We start from the raw sequence: 21,730 nt of genomic DNA, 5'->3' as shown, positions 1-21,730 counted from the left end.
TGAAGACCATTAACCAGCAGGACTTTATACCGCCTACACATTTTGGAATACAGTTTTAGAGAAGCCAAGTGTCTTACTTTTAATCCCTTATTATCAACAGGCATTATTCCAAAAACAGAATAATTCACTCGTCTCGCTGCCATTGTTCACTGCAGCCTCTTGCCAGGAAAAAAACAAACAAAACAATGACATTGTTTCGGAGACAACCGGGAAATGTCTTAGACGTCACCCCATATTCAGACATCTGCCAAAAACACTAAAAACACAATCCGTGAGGGTCCTACTTTCTCCAGTGAGGGTTCATTGTAACAAACGAAATGCATGATTGAGCGGATTTTGTCCAAATTTTGTTGGGTTGAATGCCTTTATGCATTTCGTAGGACCTGTGGACAAACTTTCAAGCAGCTTTGTTCCTATTGAAATCACAGAACTAGATGAAGCTAAATTATTAAACTTTGATTTTGGAAAATAATTAGAACTTGGCACGACCGTGTGTCTATGTTATGCAAATCACCCACACAACGAAAATGTGAAAAATGTAATTTAATAAAGTCAGCAGAATATACCATCAATCACTACCCCCTATAGGAGCAGCCATACATATTTATTACTTATGCATAACAAAGTGAACAGACATTAGGCATCTTGAAAGAAGGAGTCGAGGTCCTCCATCATCTCTGGGACGTCTTTAGCGGTGACCTCCCGAGCTGCCGGCTGAGGCTTGGCTTTCTGCGGCGTGTCCACCTCTCGTTTGATGTCCTTGCCCCCTCCGCCCAGCACTCTCTGGCTCTCGATGAAGTACTGGTTGGGGTGATTGAGGGAGAAGTTGGCATCTTCGACCTAGATCAAAGGAAAGCATTTATAATAACGGCAGTGCAATCTTCGAAATCATGCAAACAATAAAAAATGATTGAGCATCTTGTAAAGACTTTATTAATCATATGAACACACGCTGCTCTGGAAGGCATTGGCTTCACACAATTTGAAAATGAACGAATACAAATAATTATAAATACATAGATGCAATAAACCAGGGGTTTCCAAGTAAATTTCGCTGGGGGTCAAAATATACTGGGACTGTGTATTGCCGGGGTCCATAAACAAAAGTGCCAGTAAATTATGTTATTGTATGTTATTAATGAATAATAATGAGCCTGACAGGACTGTAACCTCGGCTTACACTTGTGTTGCACTTTACAAGTCTGTGTCACGAAACTCTGCTACACTGTAGTCATGTAGGGCTCATTTGTGCCTAATGCAATAAACCTGCAGAATAAGCGCTAGTGGAGTTCACAGCACAACTGTTTTTAATTGTTCTTATTATCAACTTATTGTCTTTGATACTGTCTGTCATGTCTGTTGTGACTATGTGTGATTTTGTGACTGTGATGGTGAACCAAAGACAAATTTCCACCTCGGTGGACAATGAAGTTAAATCTAATCTAATCTAATCTAATCTAATCTAATCTAATCTAATCTAATCTAATCTTATTCATTCATTCAGCACTGGAGGTAAACTACTATTGTAGCCAGACGGTCCATTTACCATGTGATTATAATGTGTTGTTTACACCCTGATCTCTTCTTTTGTCAGTGCCCTCTGCTGGACACGTGTGTTATTCTTTCCTTTATTTATTTAAGAAGCCCCCTAGTGGCTGGAGTTAGCATTCTGGTTATTTCTTTAAAAATGCATAACTCCGCACAGGAAAAGGTTAGAGACTTCCTTTTTTTTTTTTTTTACATACTCAAGAATCTGTGCTCTAGAAGTCAGGATTTGGCCTGCGGGCCACCAATTGGAGACCCATACAATATACTGTCTACTGTTTTCTTTGCTTCCATGTATCAGGTTACGTATGGTGAAGTTGTTGGAATGCCCAGCCCTATTAGCTGCAGTTCACATCTTTGTTACAATTCCAGCCCAAATCTACTTTCATTCACAGCACAGGATTTACAATCTAATAAGATGGCCCAGAGGTAGCAATTATTAACAGTAACGTGGCCGTAACGTGGACATTATTGTGGCTCTCAGGGGCGCATTAGCCGTTTGAATTCCACCAAACTATTCCATTAGGCAGCAATGAGGGAGATGGAATGGCCTTTCAGAAACTAAAAATGTCAGAATCACTCATCGTGAGTAAAAACCTAGAATTAATTTCAAATTAGAAATTCAGCTTTTCCTCTGACCTTTAAACCGCTCAAAACTAAATGAATGCTGTTGTGATTCATTTCTTATACTTGATTAAAACTGATGCTTTACAAATTACACTAGACTAATTGAGCCATGTCCATATTTGGAAAGCTCCTACAGGTCTGTGTCTATATTCTACAAAAATGTCCCGAAAAAGCACCATTTGAGTTTTGAAACTATGACAGTTTTATTTCTGTATAGATGTAACGTTGTTTAATTTTTCCAAAATATCTTGCATATTTAAATTTGAACAGTATCAGCAAATGTTTAAGCATGTAATATGAGTCCATAATCAGCCAGTCTGTTACAAAGGACTGATGACAGCTCTCCTCTTGTCCATGATTCATTTTACACCCGACTGCTGCACAGCTACTGCTACATGTATATGTGACATGGAGATGTAATAAAATTAAATATTTAAAATAAATAGCAAAATACAATTAGCTGTAATGGTCTAATGTGGTTTTGAATATGCTGTAATGTCACTAATCATGCGTATATACCAGGGTAGTGTGAACCTATAATGTAATTTGAGAAAATGCACTCAAATGTGTAGAGTTCTGTTTGGTTGAAGCACATGTCAATCAAATTGTAATCTGTAAAAACTTAACATCTATGCCCATTTACCAAAGTAAACAATGGGAGTGGGGTTACACTCTAAAAACAATGTTGAGGCGTCTCAGTTGGATTAGAATCAATCTGACTGGATTATTACATGACACATTTAATTCTTAATAAAACCACTTTTAATGAGAAAACCGCAAAAATAAAACATTTTATTCCCGTTTCTGGTTTTTGGCCCTTGTTTGGTGTGTTTTTTTCTGATTCAGTCCCTTTTGTGGCTTCAACTTCATTAATATTTGTTCTGTGCACATCACAACGACTTGAAAAAAGCTAACAAAAAGGTTACAACCACCTGCATAGTCATTAAGTAGGGGGAGGTTTGGCCCCAAAGGGTCATGGACTAATCGCTTCAAATGTTTTGACCTAATACATTAAAGCCATGTTACCCCAAAGACAGAGCATATTCATGAAATGAAATGCATGTAATGAAAAGTGAGGAAATGCTTTAAATTAGAGTGTTTTATACAAGCCTAGTGTTGATAATAAATACAATATTATACATAAAATATAACTGATTAATCAAATCTATCGTCTGACAGCACTGGTGCTTACCCTCTATTGCTTTGTTGGAATTAAGTTGCTGTTTTGTAAAAGTTCCCTCACTGAAATATTCAAGACTTTTCACTGGTGTCGTCCAAAGAGTTTGTTGCTAAACTGACGTTATTGCTGCCGTTCCTCTGAAGTTGCCGGATGCTTGGTCATTCATGCTTGGCCCATACTTATAATTATGAAAATGTGATTAGAAACAGCTAGCTAATCTTATCATAGGCACATCTTGCTGCCAAGATGACCCGAATGAGGCGCTTACAGCCACAAGCAAATGTTTTTCCTCAGCATTTCCAAATGAGGAGCTTGTGTGAGTGGAAGGGGATGATGACTCAAGCAGCAGACTAAAACAGATTAAATTAAAGCAGTGTCCAGGGGGGAAAACACATCTAAATGCAATCACAAGGCTATAAAATTAAGCAGCTGTGGCAGGCACCTAATGATGGATGTGATGACAGATAAAGGCCACATCTGACACAGGTAAAGGGCTGTAGAATACTCTAATCGTTGCAGCATGACTTTTTGGTAATTATATAGAATTCGTTGTAGTATTTAGATAATCTTTTACTTTCTATGTCAACATGTACAATGAAATATTGTAAATTACACAGTTAGAACCGTTTTCAAATGTTCAAACCCAAAGGACTTGTGCTTACATTGTGCGTCAGCTCAAAGTACTTCTGGCAGGCAAGCTGGTAATGCATCCCTTTGACCAGCTCAAGAATCTGTGAAGAAAAGACCAAAAGAAATAAATATTCCAAGAGCTTGAAAAATGTTAGGCACTTTACACCTAAAGCTTTAAGAGCTTTTACACAAACTAAACATGGAAGCCTTAAAGATAATCATGTTGCCGATTTCGTCAGATTATGCTGTAATAGAAATAGTTTAAATCCATACAACACAAAATTGACCAACTAATAAAATACAAGCATTTATTTCATAACAGGTGTTCCCAGTCCTCATCCAAACACTTTATTGTGGAAACGCACTGTAAAATAGCAATGTTGGTGTCCAGCTGATTGTGGATCAAGTGGATACAGCATTGGTAACACTGGCTACGTTTACATGGTCTGAAAAATCAGATCACTTGAGGAATCAGATAACCCAATAATTACATCTGATGCGTTTACATTCTCTCCAAAAATCTGAGAATCCAAAACTGCGGCTTCTTCATGTGCTAGTGCAGATTTGGATTTGTAGAGGAACTGAATTGCCTTTCTTCAATCAGGCCCACAAGCAGAACCAGGTGGAGAATAACTGACCTCCATATTTGGACTTGGAGTCAAACAGCTCCAAGTGGATACAGCACAGGTTTAATAACTCAAAGGTCTAAGGTTCAAATCCGGTTCACTGTTTGCTTTCTGAAGTAATTAAAGAAATTAAAACACAAACTGTGCTTTAACTTCTATTCAAAATGTAAGGGTGAGGAGAACGGAGAGACAGTAAATAATCAGAGCGGGGACTCGAACTCACAACACTAAGGAGTTAGTAATGTTCTGTATATGTGCAGCAGCCTAAATCACTTGACTGTAGAGTAAGTACAGTGTGCAGCTGACAAACTAATTTGAGATTTATTTCATGGATAAATGTGTTGTTCATTTTTTCATTTAGTATTTTTATTACATCTTTTAATCTTTTGTGGTATTTTCCTGGTTAGTTTGGGCACATCTGTGAAAGATCAGGAAGAAATCAGATTATATGAATATCAGATTACGCTGTTTACATGTCAAATCAATAATCTGAGAACTCCAGAAATCAGATTATGATCAGATTTTTGGTCTCCATGTAATTTTAGCCACTGGCATGTTTATTTACAACCATTCACTTGCTCTTGACATAACAAAATATAACATGGAATATATTTTACTCTGTTTGTATCTGTCATTATTTTCCCTTTTTTTTTTTACAACTCAGTGATAAAACAACTTTAACAGAGATTTCTACACAACGCTAGTATAACACTCTGTTACTGTAAACTGGCCGAACAACCTTCTGAAAAATGGATTGGGAGTTCACTCAGAAACATTTTCCAGCGTACACACGCGTATCCTCATTATTTCATATCTTCCTGAAGGCAGCCTGCAGCGCTGACTTGCCACCAGCAACCCCTCGACACTGCGCTCGGCTTTGCACACTCACTGTGTCTCTTTACTGCACGTCTATTTAACTCATTATAAAAGGCGTCTTCAGGGCTAAATGTAGACCTTTTGTGTCTCATAATATTACACAGTTGAGTTTACGCTCTATTGGACATTGCAAACCCGATTCTCAGTTAGAGCCTAATTTGGTGGTGCTAACACAAAAGCAAATGGCACCAAAAGTCTGGAAATGTAGTTGACATCTCATTATAAAGCGGGTTTGTGCAAGTAATTTTATAAACCGTGTCCACACCTGACTGATCCCACTGGGCGACACCTTGTAAAACTGCAGCTTCTGTTTCAGCAGCTCAGGATCACTGTGGCGAAATGGACATCCTGCAAGACACCGCAAAACAAAATCAAGGGCGCCACCACGACAGTTCCTCCATAGTGACATAAAAAGTCAAATGTCTTGGCTTCAAAAATGCCATATCAATCAACAGGCAACAACCGCCCCTGAATGATTGAATGCGGTCTATGAAAATATTCGTGTAACTGGCAGAGGGTAGTTAATAACCACTTGGTCGAGCGTTTGACTCACCGTGATAATCGCCTTGACTGGGCGGGTTGGACAGGATCACCTTCATGCAGCTGTAGGGGGTATAGTCCGCTCGCCTGCCTTCCTTACCAAACATGTGGCGGATGCTGTAGGCGTATTGTTTGTCAAACTATACAAAGGCAGCGAGGGGAGAGAGAGACAGGAAGCATTAGTGAAGATGAGAGTATAAGGAGGACAAGGTTGGGGTGAAAAGAGACATAGCCATACATCATTTCTGCGCTGACAGGGAGTTTCCTCAGTGAAATATAGCGCTATTAGAGGAATCCTGCTGTATAGGTGTCACCACACTTGAGGAACGCTGAATTATGAAGGCTGTAACGCGCTCAACTTTCTTGTTCGCCGATTTTGCTACTGGTCAGACAAGAATTGACACAATACTTTATAGGACTGCACTTCAAAGCTTCAACTCGGTGCTTTAAATATGGAGGCAAGAACATGTAGATCCACTGGCTCGGATTCTCTACATTTGACCAAAAAAAAATCAACATCAAGATCCGTTTGTACCCGAGCGTTTACAGTACAATATAATATTGCATTGTCACGTTTGCAATTAAAATGATTATTGTTCATACCTGAAATAAAACCCAATGATAAATGTTTAGTCTGAGAGCAGCAGCGAAGTACCATCACCTTGACTGCAGCCACATTAACTTTGCCATAAATCCCTTGAACCCCTAAATGGCAGGAGCTGCAGTGCCAATTTAAAAAAGGCATAAAACGTTCTTTAAGTACCATAAGTCAAATATTAATTAGATGAAGCTATCGCGTTCAGAGGCCATTTCTAGATTTAAGACCCACCTATTCTGTTAAAAGTAATTCTTCAGATCTACTTTTGCTAGCATCTCTTTATTCTAATGTGAAAGAGTTTGCGTATTAAGGATCTTGGGTGGTTAGAATGGCCAAAGGCTTAGACATGAGATAGCCTTCAACTTTTACTTACTGGGAATATAAAAGGAATTTAGTTTGACTCTTTCTTTTGCACATTATGAATCCGTCTGACCTCTAAAATGGCAATGGAGATGGCCTCAAGCTACTGAGCTGGTTTCATCTTGTTCCACTTATTTCTTACCGATTTGGATGGCTGCAACTTCCAAATAGAATAATGCCTTCCCTACCAAACGCAGTGGGTATAATCCTGGCATACACTGTTACTAAATAAAGCAATCCAGAAAATAGCAACAGAAACTCTAAAGGCACAAATACTAGCTTAAAGTAGGAGCGCTTCGTTTCTTTAGCTTGTGGGGGTACATCGCACTATCCCCCCCACTCACTCTGGGACAAATTGACAAAAAACCTGCAGCAAAGGAAAAAGGAGAAATGGTCCACAATCAAAGAGATTAGAGAGTGTGTGTGCGGGGGAAACTTGGCGTGTCGTTTTAAGATTAGTTTGCGCTAATGTTTGTGACGGCTCCCCTTCTTGAATGTCATAAAAGACTTCCTCGCATCAATCTGCAATTCAAGCCTTTTCGCAGAGTGGATTATGACAGAGAGCGTGCTGATTTAGTCAATTCATGGAGCTATACTGTATGCTAAAACAAAAATAAACGGCAGCAACTGTGGACTTTAACATGTCCAGTAAAAGTGGAGTGCAAAGGTAGTGTTTTATTAATCGTTCTTTCCCGATTATGCCATTTTTGTAATCAGCGGGCGCAATAATCATAAATTAATTTGGATTAACTGCACAGCCCGAGGGCGCAGATATCGGTGGAGCACACACACCATCAAATTTACAGTCGAAACGGCGAACTCTGTAGCTTAGACTAGAGGTCGACCAATGTGGGTTTTTCTCAGGCTGATATTTGGGGATGACACCATCAATATTTTTAGCCAATAATTAAAAAAAAAAAATCCTGTGTATGCTTCTTAAGTGTAAATTTGTGAACTGCAGTAGTGCATTTGGTTGATTTATTCAGGATATTCATGTTTAGTAGATACTTCAGAGGGACCCTTATTTGAAAGATAAAAATCAGCAGATTGCCAAACAAACCAAAAAACAGGAAGTCTTTCACTTTCAGTTCCGGAGATCTCTGCCTTTTATCTGGATGACATACCGTATTTCCCGGACTAAACGTCGCACTTTTTTTTCATAGTTTGGCTCGGGGTGCGACTTACACTCAGGTGCGACTTATATATCAAAATATATAATTTCACACATTTGTTATTTTCACACCGACAGCGGCTAATGGGCTTGTGCACCAGTGTATATTGTAAAATACCCATATATTGGCCGGAAATAATAAGTCGACCTGTAGTTTAGACCTTTGTGCTGATATGCAAGTCCTTTTGCATTAGTTTCAGTTGAAAGTAAATAAATTTCAAATTGAATGGCGACACAATATAATGACTAAAATATTCGATTTAACTAAATATGAAGAGTTCATTTGCAAAAACAGATATCTCCGTTTTGAATTTTTTTCAAAATCGTTTTGTATATTTGTTATTGCACGCAACAGATGCCACTTCTGAAGCTAAAGTTGTGTGAATTTCAATTAATTAATTAATTTATTAATTCTTAATATTTTTATGGCACTGAAACAAATCTGGTAATGAAAAACACTGCTATGCAAAAAGAAATGTTGAAGCATACATTGAGTTTTTTCAATGGCACTTATCTGTTTTTGCAAATTAACTCTTCATATACTGTCTACTGTAACTGTCTCTATTGTAACTGCTCACAGAGCCACCTGAACTGACCTGTGGCAATCAATGAACATTCAACATTTGCAGTGGAGCTATTCCCATGTCACGAGTGGTAATTCATTCCAATCTGAAGGCGTTTGCTCTACTGCCCCGAAGCGAAAGTCTATACAAAAACTCCAGACATCTGCCAATAAGTATCCTAAGTTCTTTGCTGGGAAAAATGGATAGATCAAGTAGATTTCATCAATTTCCCCACTCCCTCTAGTCTAATATTACACTGCCTCCTCCTCCAGGCCTCCCTTTCGGCATCACTGGCTCCCATCTTTTTCCTGGCGCTGCTCGCATACTAATGAGGCGGTTTTGTGCTGCCTGCCACAAAAGTGCAGCCCCCGACACAACACATACATCACAGTGAGAGGAGGATCTGGTCAGCACCGCGCGGCGCTTCTGCCGAGAAACAAGCGCTCGATTTGTGCAGAGATTGTCACTATTTGTCTGGGACGGGGCAACAGTGTATGAAAACATGGGGCTTTGAGCACTGCAATGGTTGAGTTTCAGCATTAAGCTTTGTAAACAATCTGCAAACCACCAAATTGAGGTCTATCACTAGTGGTTATTGTTTTGTGAATAAATAAGACTTGAGTGTGCTGTGCAGTTGTACACGCTGTTGCCTCTTCCCTGTTCGGTTTAAAGGCAGAAAAGTTAATAATGTTCATGTTTGATTAAAATTATAATAGTACATGAAACATATTTCACAGCCCTAAAGTCGTGACTTTTCCAGTGGAGACTGCAGTAAAACTGTGCTGCTTCTTTCCCTAATTACTTTGTGATAAGCAGCGAACCAAACGTTTACATAAAGAAGAGATAATAGCCATTGGGTGCACTTTACAAGTTATTAAAGTAGTTGTTATGGTCTTGCGGTTTTTCCATTTTGTTTCAAGTTCAAGCTAAAATCTCAGACAGACCCTGACAACAGAAGTAAAAAAAAAAAAAAAAAGGTCCCTCTTCTGTCATGGTGCAATGGTGTCTCTGGCTACAATTTATTTCAACGCATAGCTCTTTCTTCACTTGTAACTACAGCTTCAGGAGAAAAGAAAAGCTTTACTGATCTGTCTGATGCAATATGCAATATAAGACTGCAAAAAGTACTCTCATGTCATGTGACATTGTGTAGGATGGCAATCATATTATTGACGCAACTCTGGGACTTTACGAGAAGGCCAAATAGACTACGGAGCACTTTCACTGTATCATTTATTTGTAAATTTGAATACAGGTGGTCAAAATTACATTCGATCCCGTACCAAATGCTTTACATTGATGTCCCACAGCAAAACGAACTGATCATTAAGAGCACGTTCGATATTGCTGGCCTTTCTTTTTAAATGATGTTGTCACTTTTACAACAGTTAAGTAGCTTTTTACACGATACCACATACAACCTGCAATGTTTCCCACTACTGTGACTTTAATTGAACTAGTGTTTTCTCATCCTCAACACTGTGTTCATCAGTTCTGTGAGTAAAAGTAGTTTCATTTCATTAAAAGTGGAGAGAAGGAAAAAAGAAAAAAAGTGCAACAGACGATAACAAGCTCTCTGGAGATAATAGAGGTGTTTACACGGTGTTTCACAGCTGTACCATGAAACATTATTCCAAAAACATTTTCATAAAAGGCAGTGAGTCACTAGAAGATTAGGAGAAGAGAAAAAGCAAGTGCAAGATAAAGAAACAATAAAATGTTTTGATTCACCGTTTAATGTTTACAATGCTTTTTGACAGTTCTTCCACACAGACTGAAGACAAACCTGACTGTGCTGCTCTTACAGTTCCCTTTTGAAGAAAGGGGACTGTAAACAGATATTGCCTGTGATCCAAAAGGTTAATTTGGTCTTGTGTTAAACTTGCAAAATGTTTCCTTCTCTATCACACTGGTTTGATAGAGAAAAAAGATGTCTTGCAAGATACTGCCTGTGCAGACAATTGACTGTGCATAACTTGAAATCATAACAACGCCGCCCGAGAAGTGACTTCCTGTTTCGATCCAACACACCATCATAAAAGCACCATCTTATTCATTAGTTCAGCAGTGAACAGTCAAAAGTTAATTATATTCTTGTAATGTTGCAAGTACCTGCTGAACTACTCAATGAGACGAGTTGTGTGCTTTTATTTTGCTGGATCGAAACAGGAAGTCACTACTTGGGCGGCGTTGCTATGATTTCAAGTTATGCACAGTCAATTGCATGTGAGGTAGAACACACAATAAGAAAAATAAATAGACTGAAGTCTACTAAGCTGCTTTACCACTATAAAAAGACTTGGTATGCAATTTTACCTTGTCTGCGTCCACTTTGCCCCTGATGAACTCTGACCTCCAGAACTGCAGCGCCTGCTCCAGAGACAAGCCGATGCCTTTAAGGAACAGGCCGTACTGCATCCGGCCGCCGTGACGCAGGTGATGGTGCTCTCGCAGCGACTGGTGGAGCTGCCTCATGCACAGAGGGAACGACTTTCCAGAAAGCTAAAAAAAAAAGAAAAGAAAATGGAAAAAGCTTAGGAAAGGACAATGTTGTTACACACTATTTTAGTTATAACACTTATTATTGGATAGAAAAATAAACAAGGACAAACTTTGCACAATAGGTAACAGAATAAAAACACCATATATGAACCTTACTGGATCAATTTGGTCCAAGGAGATTTTCCCGACATTTTTCTGGATGCTGTAGTCTTGGCCAACATATGCATGACTGAAAACAAACAAAAAGTGAGTCCTAACACTTCTAATCATGTACAAATTAAAATTCAGGAAAGGAAATATGCTAAAACCCTAAGGTACACACTGTGGCATAGGATTCCATGTAAGTAAAAACGATCCCTAAAAACAAGTATGTTCCCACAAAAACCTCCTAAATTATATAGGACGGTGCATATTTCAGTTACAGGAACAGAAAACTGACATTGAAAGTCAACCTCAAGATTAAGAACGGAGGCAAAGAGGTTAAACAATTGTAATAAATGATGTAGAAAACCTAATCAGGCACCACAAATGTGCACAGCATCTGGACTTGTCTAAAGGGACAAATTGTGTTGACTTAAACCAGCGCCACCGATCAATTCTGGGAAATTCAACGAGGCCCTGGCGAAACATTTTCAATCCTTTACCTGAGGTGGTTAAGGAGAGGCTGCAGCCGTTCATCCGAATGCACTATGGGAAGGGAGCGGGCTGTCAGCTGCAAAAAAAGACCTCTTTGAGTAATGGCACTAAGTACAAGTCAAAGTTTAAACATCATTAGTGGAAATGAACATGGCAGGTTCATGAGGGCTTTATCTGGCAAAATGACAGCAATTAAGTGGATTATGAGAATAGAGAGTGGTGCCAATAGTTTGATTATATCACCCCAACATAATGCACAGGACTATCAAATCTATAATACTGGTGTGCTTTGACCGTCCTCACTGTTATTTTGGGGAAATTACTCGTTCTGCATATTGCTCACTGAGAAACACAATGAGAAACATGCCAATAGGCAGTATTTATGACTGTATAAAAGTCATAGCCAGTTCAAGAGAAAAGCCAGCAGCTATTACTATACCACTGTTACAAAATGAAAGGCTTTGGCTTTTCCATAACAGTGAGTGGTCTGGATAATTACCAGAAAACGGGACAATGGGTGAGCTGCACCCTGACGTGTCCTTTATCTACTTAGATATTTTTCAGTTTGGATCCTGTGCTTCTCACAATAGACATTTGTTCAAATAGCAGTGCAAACACAATCCACTAATACCAGCATCAAGAAGACAAATGCACAAAAACACTCAGCAACAAGCATAAAAGGATAAAGAGGCATTAAAATGTGCTGATGTCTACAGACATCTATTGTTTCATAGAGTTCTGGCTAAGAGAGCATTTCATTAAACTCATAGGAGCGATCTTGTGTTTCTAGATGCAGACTGTAGACTAGGGAAGATCGGAAAGATCGGGACACAAGTATCTTGGCACTCAGTAAAATACAATGACACAAGAATAAATGAATGCGAGAAACTTAACTGTAACCAGTTTTGTTTAAATTATCTTTCTAGTGGACACAATAAAAAATAAAAATCACACCGCATTAAAAAATATTGTTATATTCATCAAATGCAAGTTAAAGCGCCATTAGGCTGGACTATAATATATAATTATAAGCACAATAATGTGCTGGAGAAGGTCTGAGGGTGCGTTTTCCAATTAATTAATTCTAACTAATAAAACTTTTAAAATCACATCAACAAAATACCTACCGCAAGAGCCTTTGAGAGCCTTGTGCGGAAATCATTGAGAACAATCGTGACTATGTCTTGATGGGGAATGTAAACATAGCCTGCTTTAAGGTAGACTTTCCTTGTCCTGACTAAATCCAAAGCATCTTGAAATGGCACCTGCAAAAAGCAGAAAAAGTCTCATGATTCAAGCTTGGTCAATACTAACCAAGCAAAAAACAAAAACAGAAACAACAGCAAATCACTTGCATGGAACAACTTTTTAGATTAACTAACTCAAGTAATATATTGCCAATGTGATAAAGACTTAACTCACTTTGTAGAAGTCCTGTCCCTCCACTGTGATCCCGCTGACAGCATAACTGGAGTTGATGAGTTTATCCTGCATGGTCTTCTTCTCCTCGGCGCTGATCTGACAAAGTATTAAGACAGGATATATTAACATGATGTAAAAATCCAAAATTACCTTCCAGACACAATTAAACAAAAAAATCTCGCCTCTAATAAGTGAAGAAAAAAAAGTCAGCAGCAAAGTAATATATATGAGCCAATTAATTTGAAAATAAATACTGCAACTAAAACAATGAAGTGTCCAACTGCTGGCAAAGTGCTCCATCTAGTGAAATCCTTCAATAAAAGCTGAGACTACTTGTTTTGCAAATTTGGACACAAACTCTGTGACAGAAATGCAAATGAAATTATGTCATTCTAAAAAGTCTGATAAAGCACATTCTGAACAAAAAAGAATAACTAGAAAAACAAACATTACCGTGTCATACTGAAGATTATTTCTGTGCAGAAATTCAAGTTTGTGATTTGGGCCTAGATCATTGAAGCGGAATCTGAATAGTTCGACTTCTTGTTGAATAAACCATCTCCTCAAATCCTCCCTAAAAAAACAAACACACTCAATTAGTTCATTTTCAACTGAGCACACAACCTACACTTTGTACATACGTTTGGCAGTATGCAAGTCGGAGGATGAAATGGGAGATGTGATCCTTCCGTCGTTTCTCATGTTCACTTGGTCCAACTTTTGCTTCCTTTGAGATGGAACACGGGATTTAATAGTTGAGTGGAATTTTATTTTGTAAGAGATCAGTAATTATTTAAAAAGACTGTCAACAATACTCACAACTTCTACTCTGTATGGAAAGTTGAGGTTTTTAAATTCACTCTCCAGTTTCTTGGAGTATTGGTCGGATTGTTTGACATAGCTGACTCCCAAATTTTCAATGGTCTTTAACACTGCAGTGACAAAAGATATGAAGAATAAATCCCAGGTTAATCAAGTAAAGAACTACTAACTACGTAGGCAACTAAATGATAAACATTCTCGATTGCAAACTTACATTTTAGTCTTTCCACAGCAAACGTCTCAAATTCTGTGAGAGAGATATTTTCAATGGGAGGCTGCCCGTAGAACTGCAGTGAATGTCCATATAACTCCTCCTGAGCAGAGTTAGCCTTTTTTCTTCTACTACTACTTCCAAACTGCATTGTACCTGCAATACAAAAAGGATCAGGGAGATGGTTTACAAAACATACACAGTAACCATGATAGATAATGTGTTTCTATGTTGAAAGGAACATTTCGGCTTAACTAACATCAGAACTTGCCTGTAAATGCTCCAATTTACAAACTGAAAGCTGTTAGCTGAAGTGCACCGGAAGAGTGATCCGAACCAGTAATTTGATAACTACGGGTAAAAATAAGTAGTGATTTTTAGTTGAAAATGATCATATTTACAAAAGGGCTCCCGCCAAACAACAAACGCGGGTAAAATACGTGACGAATACAACCAGGAAGTACAAAAACACACGCCTCCGAGCTGTCATAGAGCGAGGGTGCGCTTGTTTTATTTAGTTGCGTAGCTCTTTAGATAAATGGAAAACGTTTTAAATTGCTTTTTACATGCGTTTTACATGGAAAAAACATAAAAGATAATCAATAAAATGCAATAGGGTGGAATCTCTCAGTGTTTGAGATGGCATCAACTTCAAATACAACAAGTGGATCGTGACTCGTGAAGGGAAAAAGGTGAGTTTTTTCGTTTCACCCCCCGTGTTTCTTATCATATATATATATATATTTTTTTAAACACATATTTTTTCCCTTTCAGTATTGTACCCCCGTTTTGCTTTAATCAGCTCATGCTCATCTTTCTCATCATGCTCCCTGCGCTGTGCGGGTCCTGCAGACAGCCTGAGCCGCTGCCTAGCAACAGTAGCGAGCTAGCAGATATTGAGCTAGCAGCGCAGCCAGTTGCCAGGTTAGCAATGCTGAACCTATCGCCAGATTACTGGAAGGTGGAATCGCAAAGCGGGTTGTCATCGACTCGTTTTAACGAGAAACACTCTTCTTTATAACATTAGATTATACATGAGAGTTGACTAACCATTTTTGGCTAGATCAATTTACTGTTAAGGGTGCATTCAGGTTACTTATCGTGGCTAGCAGCACTAGCTTGATAACGTTAGCACCGGAGTCGACACAGGTCTTCTGTGGTTACAGAGAGAATAGCGGGCGAAGCTATGGGCGTGTAATAATATATACCGGACTAGTGCGATCATCTAATGCAGACAACGGGGACTGAATGTGCTGTGAAGACTTCGTCCAAGTAAGAGAAAGAACTTTGTATTACCCCTTGCCTTGTTAGATATTGTGACAGCAGCTATGAACAGCTGTACTGCTCCTCAACGCCCTTCTGCGTATTGTTCAACAGGTTGTATTGGATTTCACCATGCTAAAGCTATGGCCCATGTCTGATTTATGTGATATAAGTCCGTGTAGTATTTGTAACAATGGGTACTCTCCCCAGCAGCATTATGTTTCATTTTTGCCTAAATCTTTAAACTCTTTCATTAACATCTGCCTTGAAGCCCAAAGATGTTAATTGTTTTAGGTCTTCATTGCAATTGATTTATGTTTGATTGTCTTTACAGAATAGCTTGCTGTATGCTAAAAATAAACGTTATGACTCAAGAGCAGACCGCATGTTGGCTACACAGTAGTAGGTTGTGAGTGTCCAGTGCCAACAGCTTTGGCTCAATATGTTGTTTAGTATTGCACTCAGCAGCACACATTGGCTAAGAAATTACCAGATGCTACAGAGAGACTATTAGTGACACAAACATTATCTGATAAATGCCAAGTCACTGCTTGAATCACTCCCTCCCACCTAAATTTCCCATGTGTGCCCCAGCACATACATTAATACCATTTCTATAGACTGCACATTAACTATATTTATATTTATATGTATATTTATATTGTGTATTTTCTCTCTTTATAAAGGTTTTATTAGGCAGAGTGGAACTAAAACAAAGTATACACAGCCACCATGTTGGAAGAAGACATGGAAGTGGCCATTAAGGTGGTTGTAGTTGGCAATGGGGCTGTTGGCAAGTCCAGCATGATCCAGCGTTATTGCAAAGGCATCTTCACTAAAGACTACAAGAAAACTATAGGAGTGGACTTTCTTGAACGGCAAATAATGTAAGCTAAAAGTCATCATTTACAACCATTGTTTGGGAGCATACTATGTTTTTTGTTTTTTTTAACGCCACCTTTTTTCTAAACATTTTGTTTGCACAGTGTAAATGATGAAGATGTACGGCTGATGCTGTGGGATACAGCTGGACAAGAGGAATTTGATGCAATTACAAAGGCCTACTATCGGGGTAAGAACCTGCTACACCGACTTACAGTAATAGCATTTTTAAACCAAGTCGCATCAGTAATTTATTAGTTATTAGCTGTCAGGTGCATACATAGCCCATTCCAGTCATTCCTTTGAGTTATGTGGTTGAATCGTTTCCTAAATGCAATGATAATTCATTGCAGTTAGATGCTATGAATTAGCATTAGTGGTTAATGTTCTGTCACATGGACTTCAAATATGGTACTCTGCTCAACCCTCCCACTTCCTCTACCCCCTGATCTTTTCCCACACAACGCAAAGAATCAAGATGATTGTAAATAAGAAATTGTGTCTAATAAGAAATTGTAAATGCTGAAAATATTTGAAATACACCCCCTATCACTAGGTGTTCACAAATAATTAATTGCAGTCTTACAGTTGTCATTAATTTTGTCCTTTGTTTTCATTTTTGTTAATTGTTTTGTTCCAGGTGCTCAAGCCTGTGTGCTGGTCTTCTCTACCACAGACCGAGAGTCCTTTCAGGCCATTGACAGTTGGAAGGAGAAAGTGGAGGCAGAAGTAGGAGATATTCCGACAGTTTTGGTGCAGAACAAAATAGATCTGCTGGAACAGACTGTCATTAAAAAGTAGGTTTTACATCTTGGGGCTGTTCTAAACTCCCTTCTGAATTCTCACTGTATTGTTCTTTCAGCGAAGAAGCAGAGGGATTAGCAAAAAGGCTTAAACTGCGATTTTACAGAGCTTCAGTAAAAGAAGATATGAATGTAAACGAAGGTAACGTTTTGGCTGTTAACGTGTATTGTGTTTCAATGTTTTACCTAAATCTTTCCTTTCTCCTTGTCAGTTTTTAAATACCTGGCTGAAAAATATCTTCAGCGACTCAAGCAACAGACTGCAGAAGAGACAGAGGTGGTTCATACAACAAGCAATAAAATAGGTAAGAACTTGGCAATTGATTTGTAATGAGATGGTTCTGAATCACAATGTTTAACTAAGTTTTATATGTGTTTCTTCTCGGAGGTGTATTTAATACCACCACAAGTAATGCCAGCAATCAAAGCCCCAATGGCAGAGAAATCATCACTCTGCGACCCAACAAACAAAGAACCAAGAAGAGTAAAAATCCTTTTGGAAGCTGCAGCGTCATCTAGATGGAATGTTTATTTCCGTTTGTTTGTAAGGATTTCACTAGGTATTGCATTTTTCATCAAAGGTAGCCAATTTAGAGACCAAAGCTCTCAGAAACTGGGGAATGATAAAGCATAAATACATTGTACTTTATTTTAATTTTCTGTTCTCTTATATTTGGCACCACTGTTAGAATGGATTACCATTAATTACTGATATAATTTTACACATGGGTTCTCAAACTTGTGACTGCCTTACTTTGTTACATGGTCCTGCATTTCACTGCGCAATATGTCTGAATTTGTTCTTAAAAGTTTTATTTGTCTTATCTTGCAGTTCTTAGCAGACAGAAAATCACTTAACATGTCTAAAAACCTTCTAAATTTAGAGATAATGCAGAAGTATTTTTCTATTAACAGCAGTGTTTGTTGAGAGATTTTGATGTGCTAAATAGTGCCAAATTTATAACTTCTACTAAAGCTGGAAAAATGTTTTATATGTAACTTGAACAACAGAATGTACAGTATGTATGACCAAATAGACCATGGGTTTGAAACAGTCTGTGGAAACTTAGTGAACTTATAACAGACTAAAGTACTCTACGTACATACTGACAATAGATGTTTCATGTCTGCCTCTGAACGACATCTAGCACTCATACGGTACAAGATTTTAACTACGTTTTACTACAGAATCTTTATACACTACAGTTAAAAAAAAAGACAATTATTAATTTACTGTCAAATGTCCACTTTAATTTCACATATTTTCTTGTGCCCTGAAGAAATGTCTTTGAAGACAAACTACACAAGTACAAAATGGTTTTACTTAAAGAGTGTGTGCATGCATGTGATTGTCTCTTAGTAAGACGTTGACAGTCCTGTTATCAACTTTGATGTAGGTTTTACATAATTTATTGTAAAGGGTTAAAATCTCCTGTTTAGTGACAGTAAAAGTCACATTGGGTGCTTACAAATGTTTAATTTTACTCTGTAAAACAGTGGCATCACATTTCAGGTCCATTGGAGTTAAGTACTAAGTTGTAAAAGTATTGCATGCAAGTGTATTTTTTTTTTTAGTCACATAAAAGGAAAAACCACATTGCCTTGTCGAACACTTACATTCTCTTTTAGAACCCCCCCCCCCCCCCCACAACATCTCAAATATTTACTCAACTGCATTCATATAAAGTTATGTTTTTGTTAATTTGTTCAAATGCACTTTATTATTAAGAACAAATGATCTAAAATATTAAATGCAAATAATTATGTGCTGTCACTCTGGTGTCCTTAAGAGTTTGTTGTCTGCCTTTCAAAAATTTGATAAAGATGGATTCAGTTTAAGTATGCATTTAACCTTTGACAAAACATATCTGTTGCATTTTTTCTTATAATGTAAGTGCACCAGAATGGTGCCACAATGCTGCACAGTGCATCTTATATGGTTGTTGGGAGGAAAAGGTTAAAATAAAACTTTAATTTCAGCCAACTGTGATTTTATTGTTCATCTTCTTAACCTAAACATGCAAACTGATAAAGTTTTACAAAGACCATCGCAGTTATACTTTTTTTTGTTTGTTTGTTATACAGAGGTAGTATAGTGTAAACATCAAATCAAGTGTATTAAAAGGTGTACAATGAAAAAAATTGTGTTGTGAAAAAGTGAGGAAAAAAAGATGAATATTGTGCTGTAGTATGTACTACTACAGTATTACTGTTGTTTTCACAGCATTTGGTACAAGTCAGAACTCATAGAACTCATAACTAGCATTTTTTAGAAGCCTACTGGGAGGACGTTGACTAATGTCCATTTGTTCGGGGACCATCTAGTTTTATGTTGTCCATCAATCTAATGTTGTTCTCTGCGTTCTCTGTGGTCCTCAGCAGTGTCTCCAGTCTCCTCTTGATCTTCTTCTGGTCCTCCAAAGCACAGCTGATGACCAGGGCCTGAAACTTCTGGTCAATGGGGACAGGTGGCGCCTCTGTCACGCACGCGGCATGCAGGGCCTGCAGCTGATGCCGGCCCCCCTCCATATCATCCAGTAACTTCTTCACAATCTCATTGATTATAGAAGTAGCTTTCTGCAGTGCCGTCTCCTGTTGAGAGTTTCTGATTGTACCCACACAGACCTCCACTGTGAGAGTCCGTCCCATTAGGCGTTCTGCTGTTAAAGTTAACTCTTCTCTTTCACCTTAACAAAATAAGAAGCAAAGCATGTTCAACAGGTGTAACAAAGCATAAAATAACTCAGGGCTGCACAAAACTTAATTGCGAATTTTCTGTCAAATGTTGCGATTGAAATTCGATTTGCGATTTTTGTATTTGATACAAAAATCTTTATTTATATATGTAAATGAAGGCATGCTACTCCCCCACATAAAAACAATACATAATAATCTACTTTCAAAATATTTGGTTTTATGTGGACAGCGCCCTCTTCTGGTGGAGTTTCCCTGACAGTCAGAGTACCTCTGGGGGACAGCCACGGGACTAAAATAAATTCGGAATTGAATCACATAACTTCTGTCTAGACACTTTAGAATCTGCTTTATGGAAACTCAGCCAAGCTTTTATCTGTTGCAGCTAAACCTGAGACTGGACAATGATTGGTGAACATCTATCAATCAAATGCCAGAGACCGAAGCAAAAAACAAAGCTCAGCCTCTTGAGGATAGGTTATTGTAGTCAAAACCTTGATTCCGATTCAGTATCGATAAACCTTGCAGCCCTCACATAACTTATCTGTGATATGGATGTGCCACTTCCAAATGGTTTGATTTCGAACAAATAAGAAAAATGTTGGCTTACCAGATGTGCCTTTTGTTTTGGGTGTAGTGTTACCACAATATAGGCAGTTATGTCTATGGTTACCACAGCTGCATAGCCCTCAGAAGAGAATGGCCCTTAGCACTGGACTGAAAAGAGCTGAGCTTTGTGGGTGAGGCAGAAGTTACATATCTCCAGGGGTCTAAAACTAAAGCACAAAACCTCATCATATAACAATGTTCCCTGTTCCCACCCAGGAAATTAGAGAAGCTAAATTTGAACAAAATAACATTGTAGCCTGCAGGACAATGGCGCAGACCAAAACTTGGAACGGGGCTCTACATTAGTGTTTAGATTTAGTTAACTTACCGTCGCTGATGTTGCGCATTTCTTGACTGTTTTTCAGAGACTGAATCATTTCCAGGATGCACTCCCTTTCTTGCTCCATGGCGGATGCTGTTTCACGCAAAATATCCACCCTGGAGAACAAAGGAAGATTAGGGACACACAAATAAACAGCGTTATGGAAAAGTGCGGACTAAAGGTGAAAGGAAAGCGAAGGTTAAGGTGCTTTACAACACAACCATTGCGCAATATTCAGCACCGTTATGTGGAGATAACTTTAACCACAAATTATAATCTCTTATTCATTGGATTGTGCAGTAAGCCTATACTGTACGTATCATTCATATTTAGTTTTTATTTAGCCAATAAACACGATAAATGCGTGCGCACATGGTACGGCCTGTACTGAAACCTACCTCATTTCCAGCTGATCCAATGTTTCTAGTAGTCGCCCGGAGCGATCCGCCATTGACATTGTCCTGCTGAACTTGCTGCCGGAAGACTCGTTCATTTTTGCCTGTATCTTCGCTTGGGCCATGATGATTACGCGTTTGATGTTTTTTCCCGTTGAGAAATCGTGCCTGTCACTTGCAGCTGTTCACTGTAGTACTGACTATCTCAGACGAGCGCAGCGCCTCAAGGGACTTCCAAACATGGGCTGGAACTTCCTTGCTCTGACATAGAAGTTTCCCGAGGAGCCCAGAACAGGGAGTGGAGCTATAATGTGTAGACCGGCAATTCCCAAAGTCCGGGACATCGCGGCCACCTTATTGATCAGAAAATCTGTTGGGCCCCCAAAATCATAATAATTAGCTCCATTCAAAGGAATTTCTTAATATTTCACAGCTGAAAAGTAACGCCTAGCA

The 21,730-nt window shown here is 38.5% G+C and overlaps 3 protein-coding genes across 3 annotated transcripts; 1 reads left to right on the top strand and 2 right to left on the bottom strand.

Annotated features, from left to right (window-relative positions):
• Positions 1–498: 498 nt before the first annotated feature.
• prim2 (DNA primase subunit 2) lies at positions 499–15,610 on the bottom strand. The gene is made up of 14 exons (XM_079560113.1): positions 15,606–15,610; positions 14,313–14,465; positions 14,080–14,208; positions 13,918–13,993; positions 13,730–13,850; positions 13,277–13,372; positions 12,982–13,119; positions 11,863–11,930; positions 11,375–11,447; positions 11,033–11,218; positions 6,038–6,164; positions 5,750–5,832; positions 4,015–4,083; positions 499–840 (listed from the first exon to the last, which is right to left on the bottom strand). The coding sequence occupies exons 2-14, from the start codon at positions 14,458–14,460 to the stop codon at positions 637–639; spliced, it is 1,518 nt and encodes a 505-aa protein (XP_079416239.1). The 5' UTR covers positions 14,461–14,465; positions 15,606–15,610; the 3' UTR covers positions 499–636.
• On the top strand, positions 15,185–19,318 carry rab23 (RAB23, member RAS oncogene family). The gene is made up of 7 exons (XM_079560117.1): positions 15,185–15,581; positions 16,259–16,459; positions 16,559–16,644; positions 17,095–17,251; positions 17,317–17,399; positions 17,470–17,562; positions 17,646–19,318. Exons 2-7 carry the CDS (start codon positions 16,305–16,307, stop codon positions 17,774–17,776), a joined length of 705 nt encoding a protein of 234 aa, XP_079416243.1. The 5' UTR covers positions 15,185–15,581; positions 16,259–16,304; the 3' UTR covers positions 17,777–19,318.
• Positions 19,319–19,550: 232 nt separating this feature from the next.
• Positions 19,551–21,552, bottom strand: bag2 (BCL2 associated athanogene 2). Its single transcript, XM_079560059.1, has 3 exons — positions 21,281–21,552; positions 20,889–20,998; positions 19,551–19,944 (listed from the first exon to the last, which is right to left on the bottom strand). The coding sequence occupies exons 1-3, from the start codon at positions 21,400–21,402 to the stop codon at positions 19,553–19,555; spliced, it is 624 nt and encodes a 207-aa protein (XP_079416185.1). The 5' UTR covers positions 21,403–21,552; the 3' UTR covers positions 19,551–19,552.
• Positions 21,553–21,730: the final 178 nt, after the last annotated feature.

Source organism: Gobius niger (assembly GCF_951799975.1).
Source record: "Gobius niger genome assembly, chromosome: 7".
NCBI lineage: Eukaryota > Metazoa > Chordata > Actinopteri > Gobiiformes > Gobiidae > Gobius > Gobius niger.
Note: the sequence above shows the minus strand (reverse complement) of the source record. Positions and strands in the feature narration are given on the sequence as shown.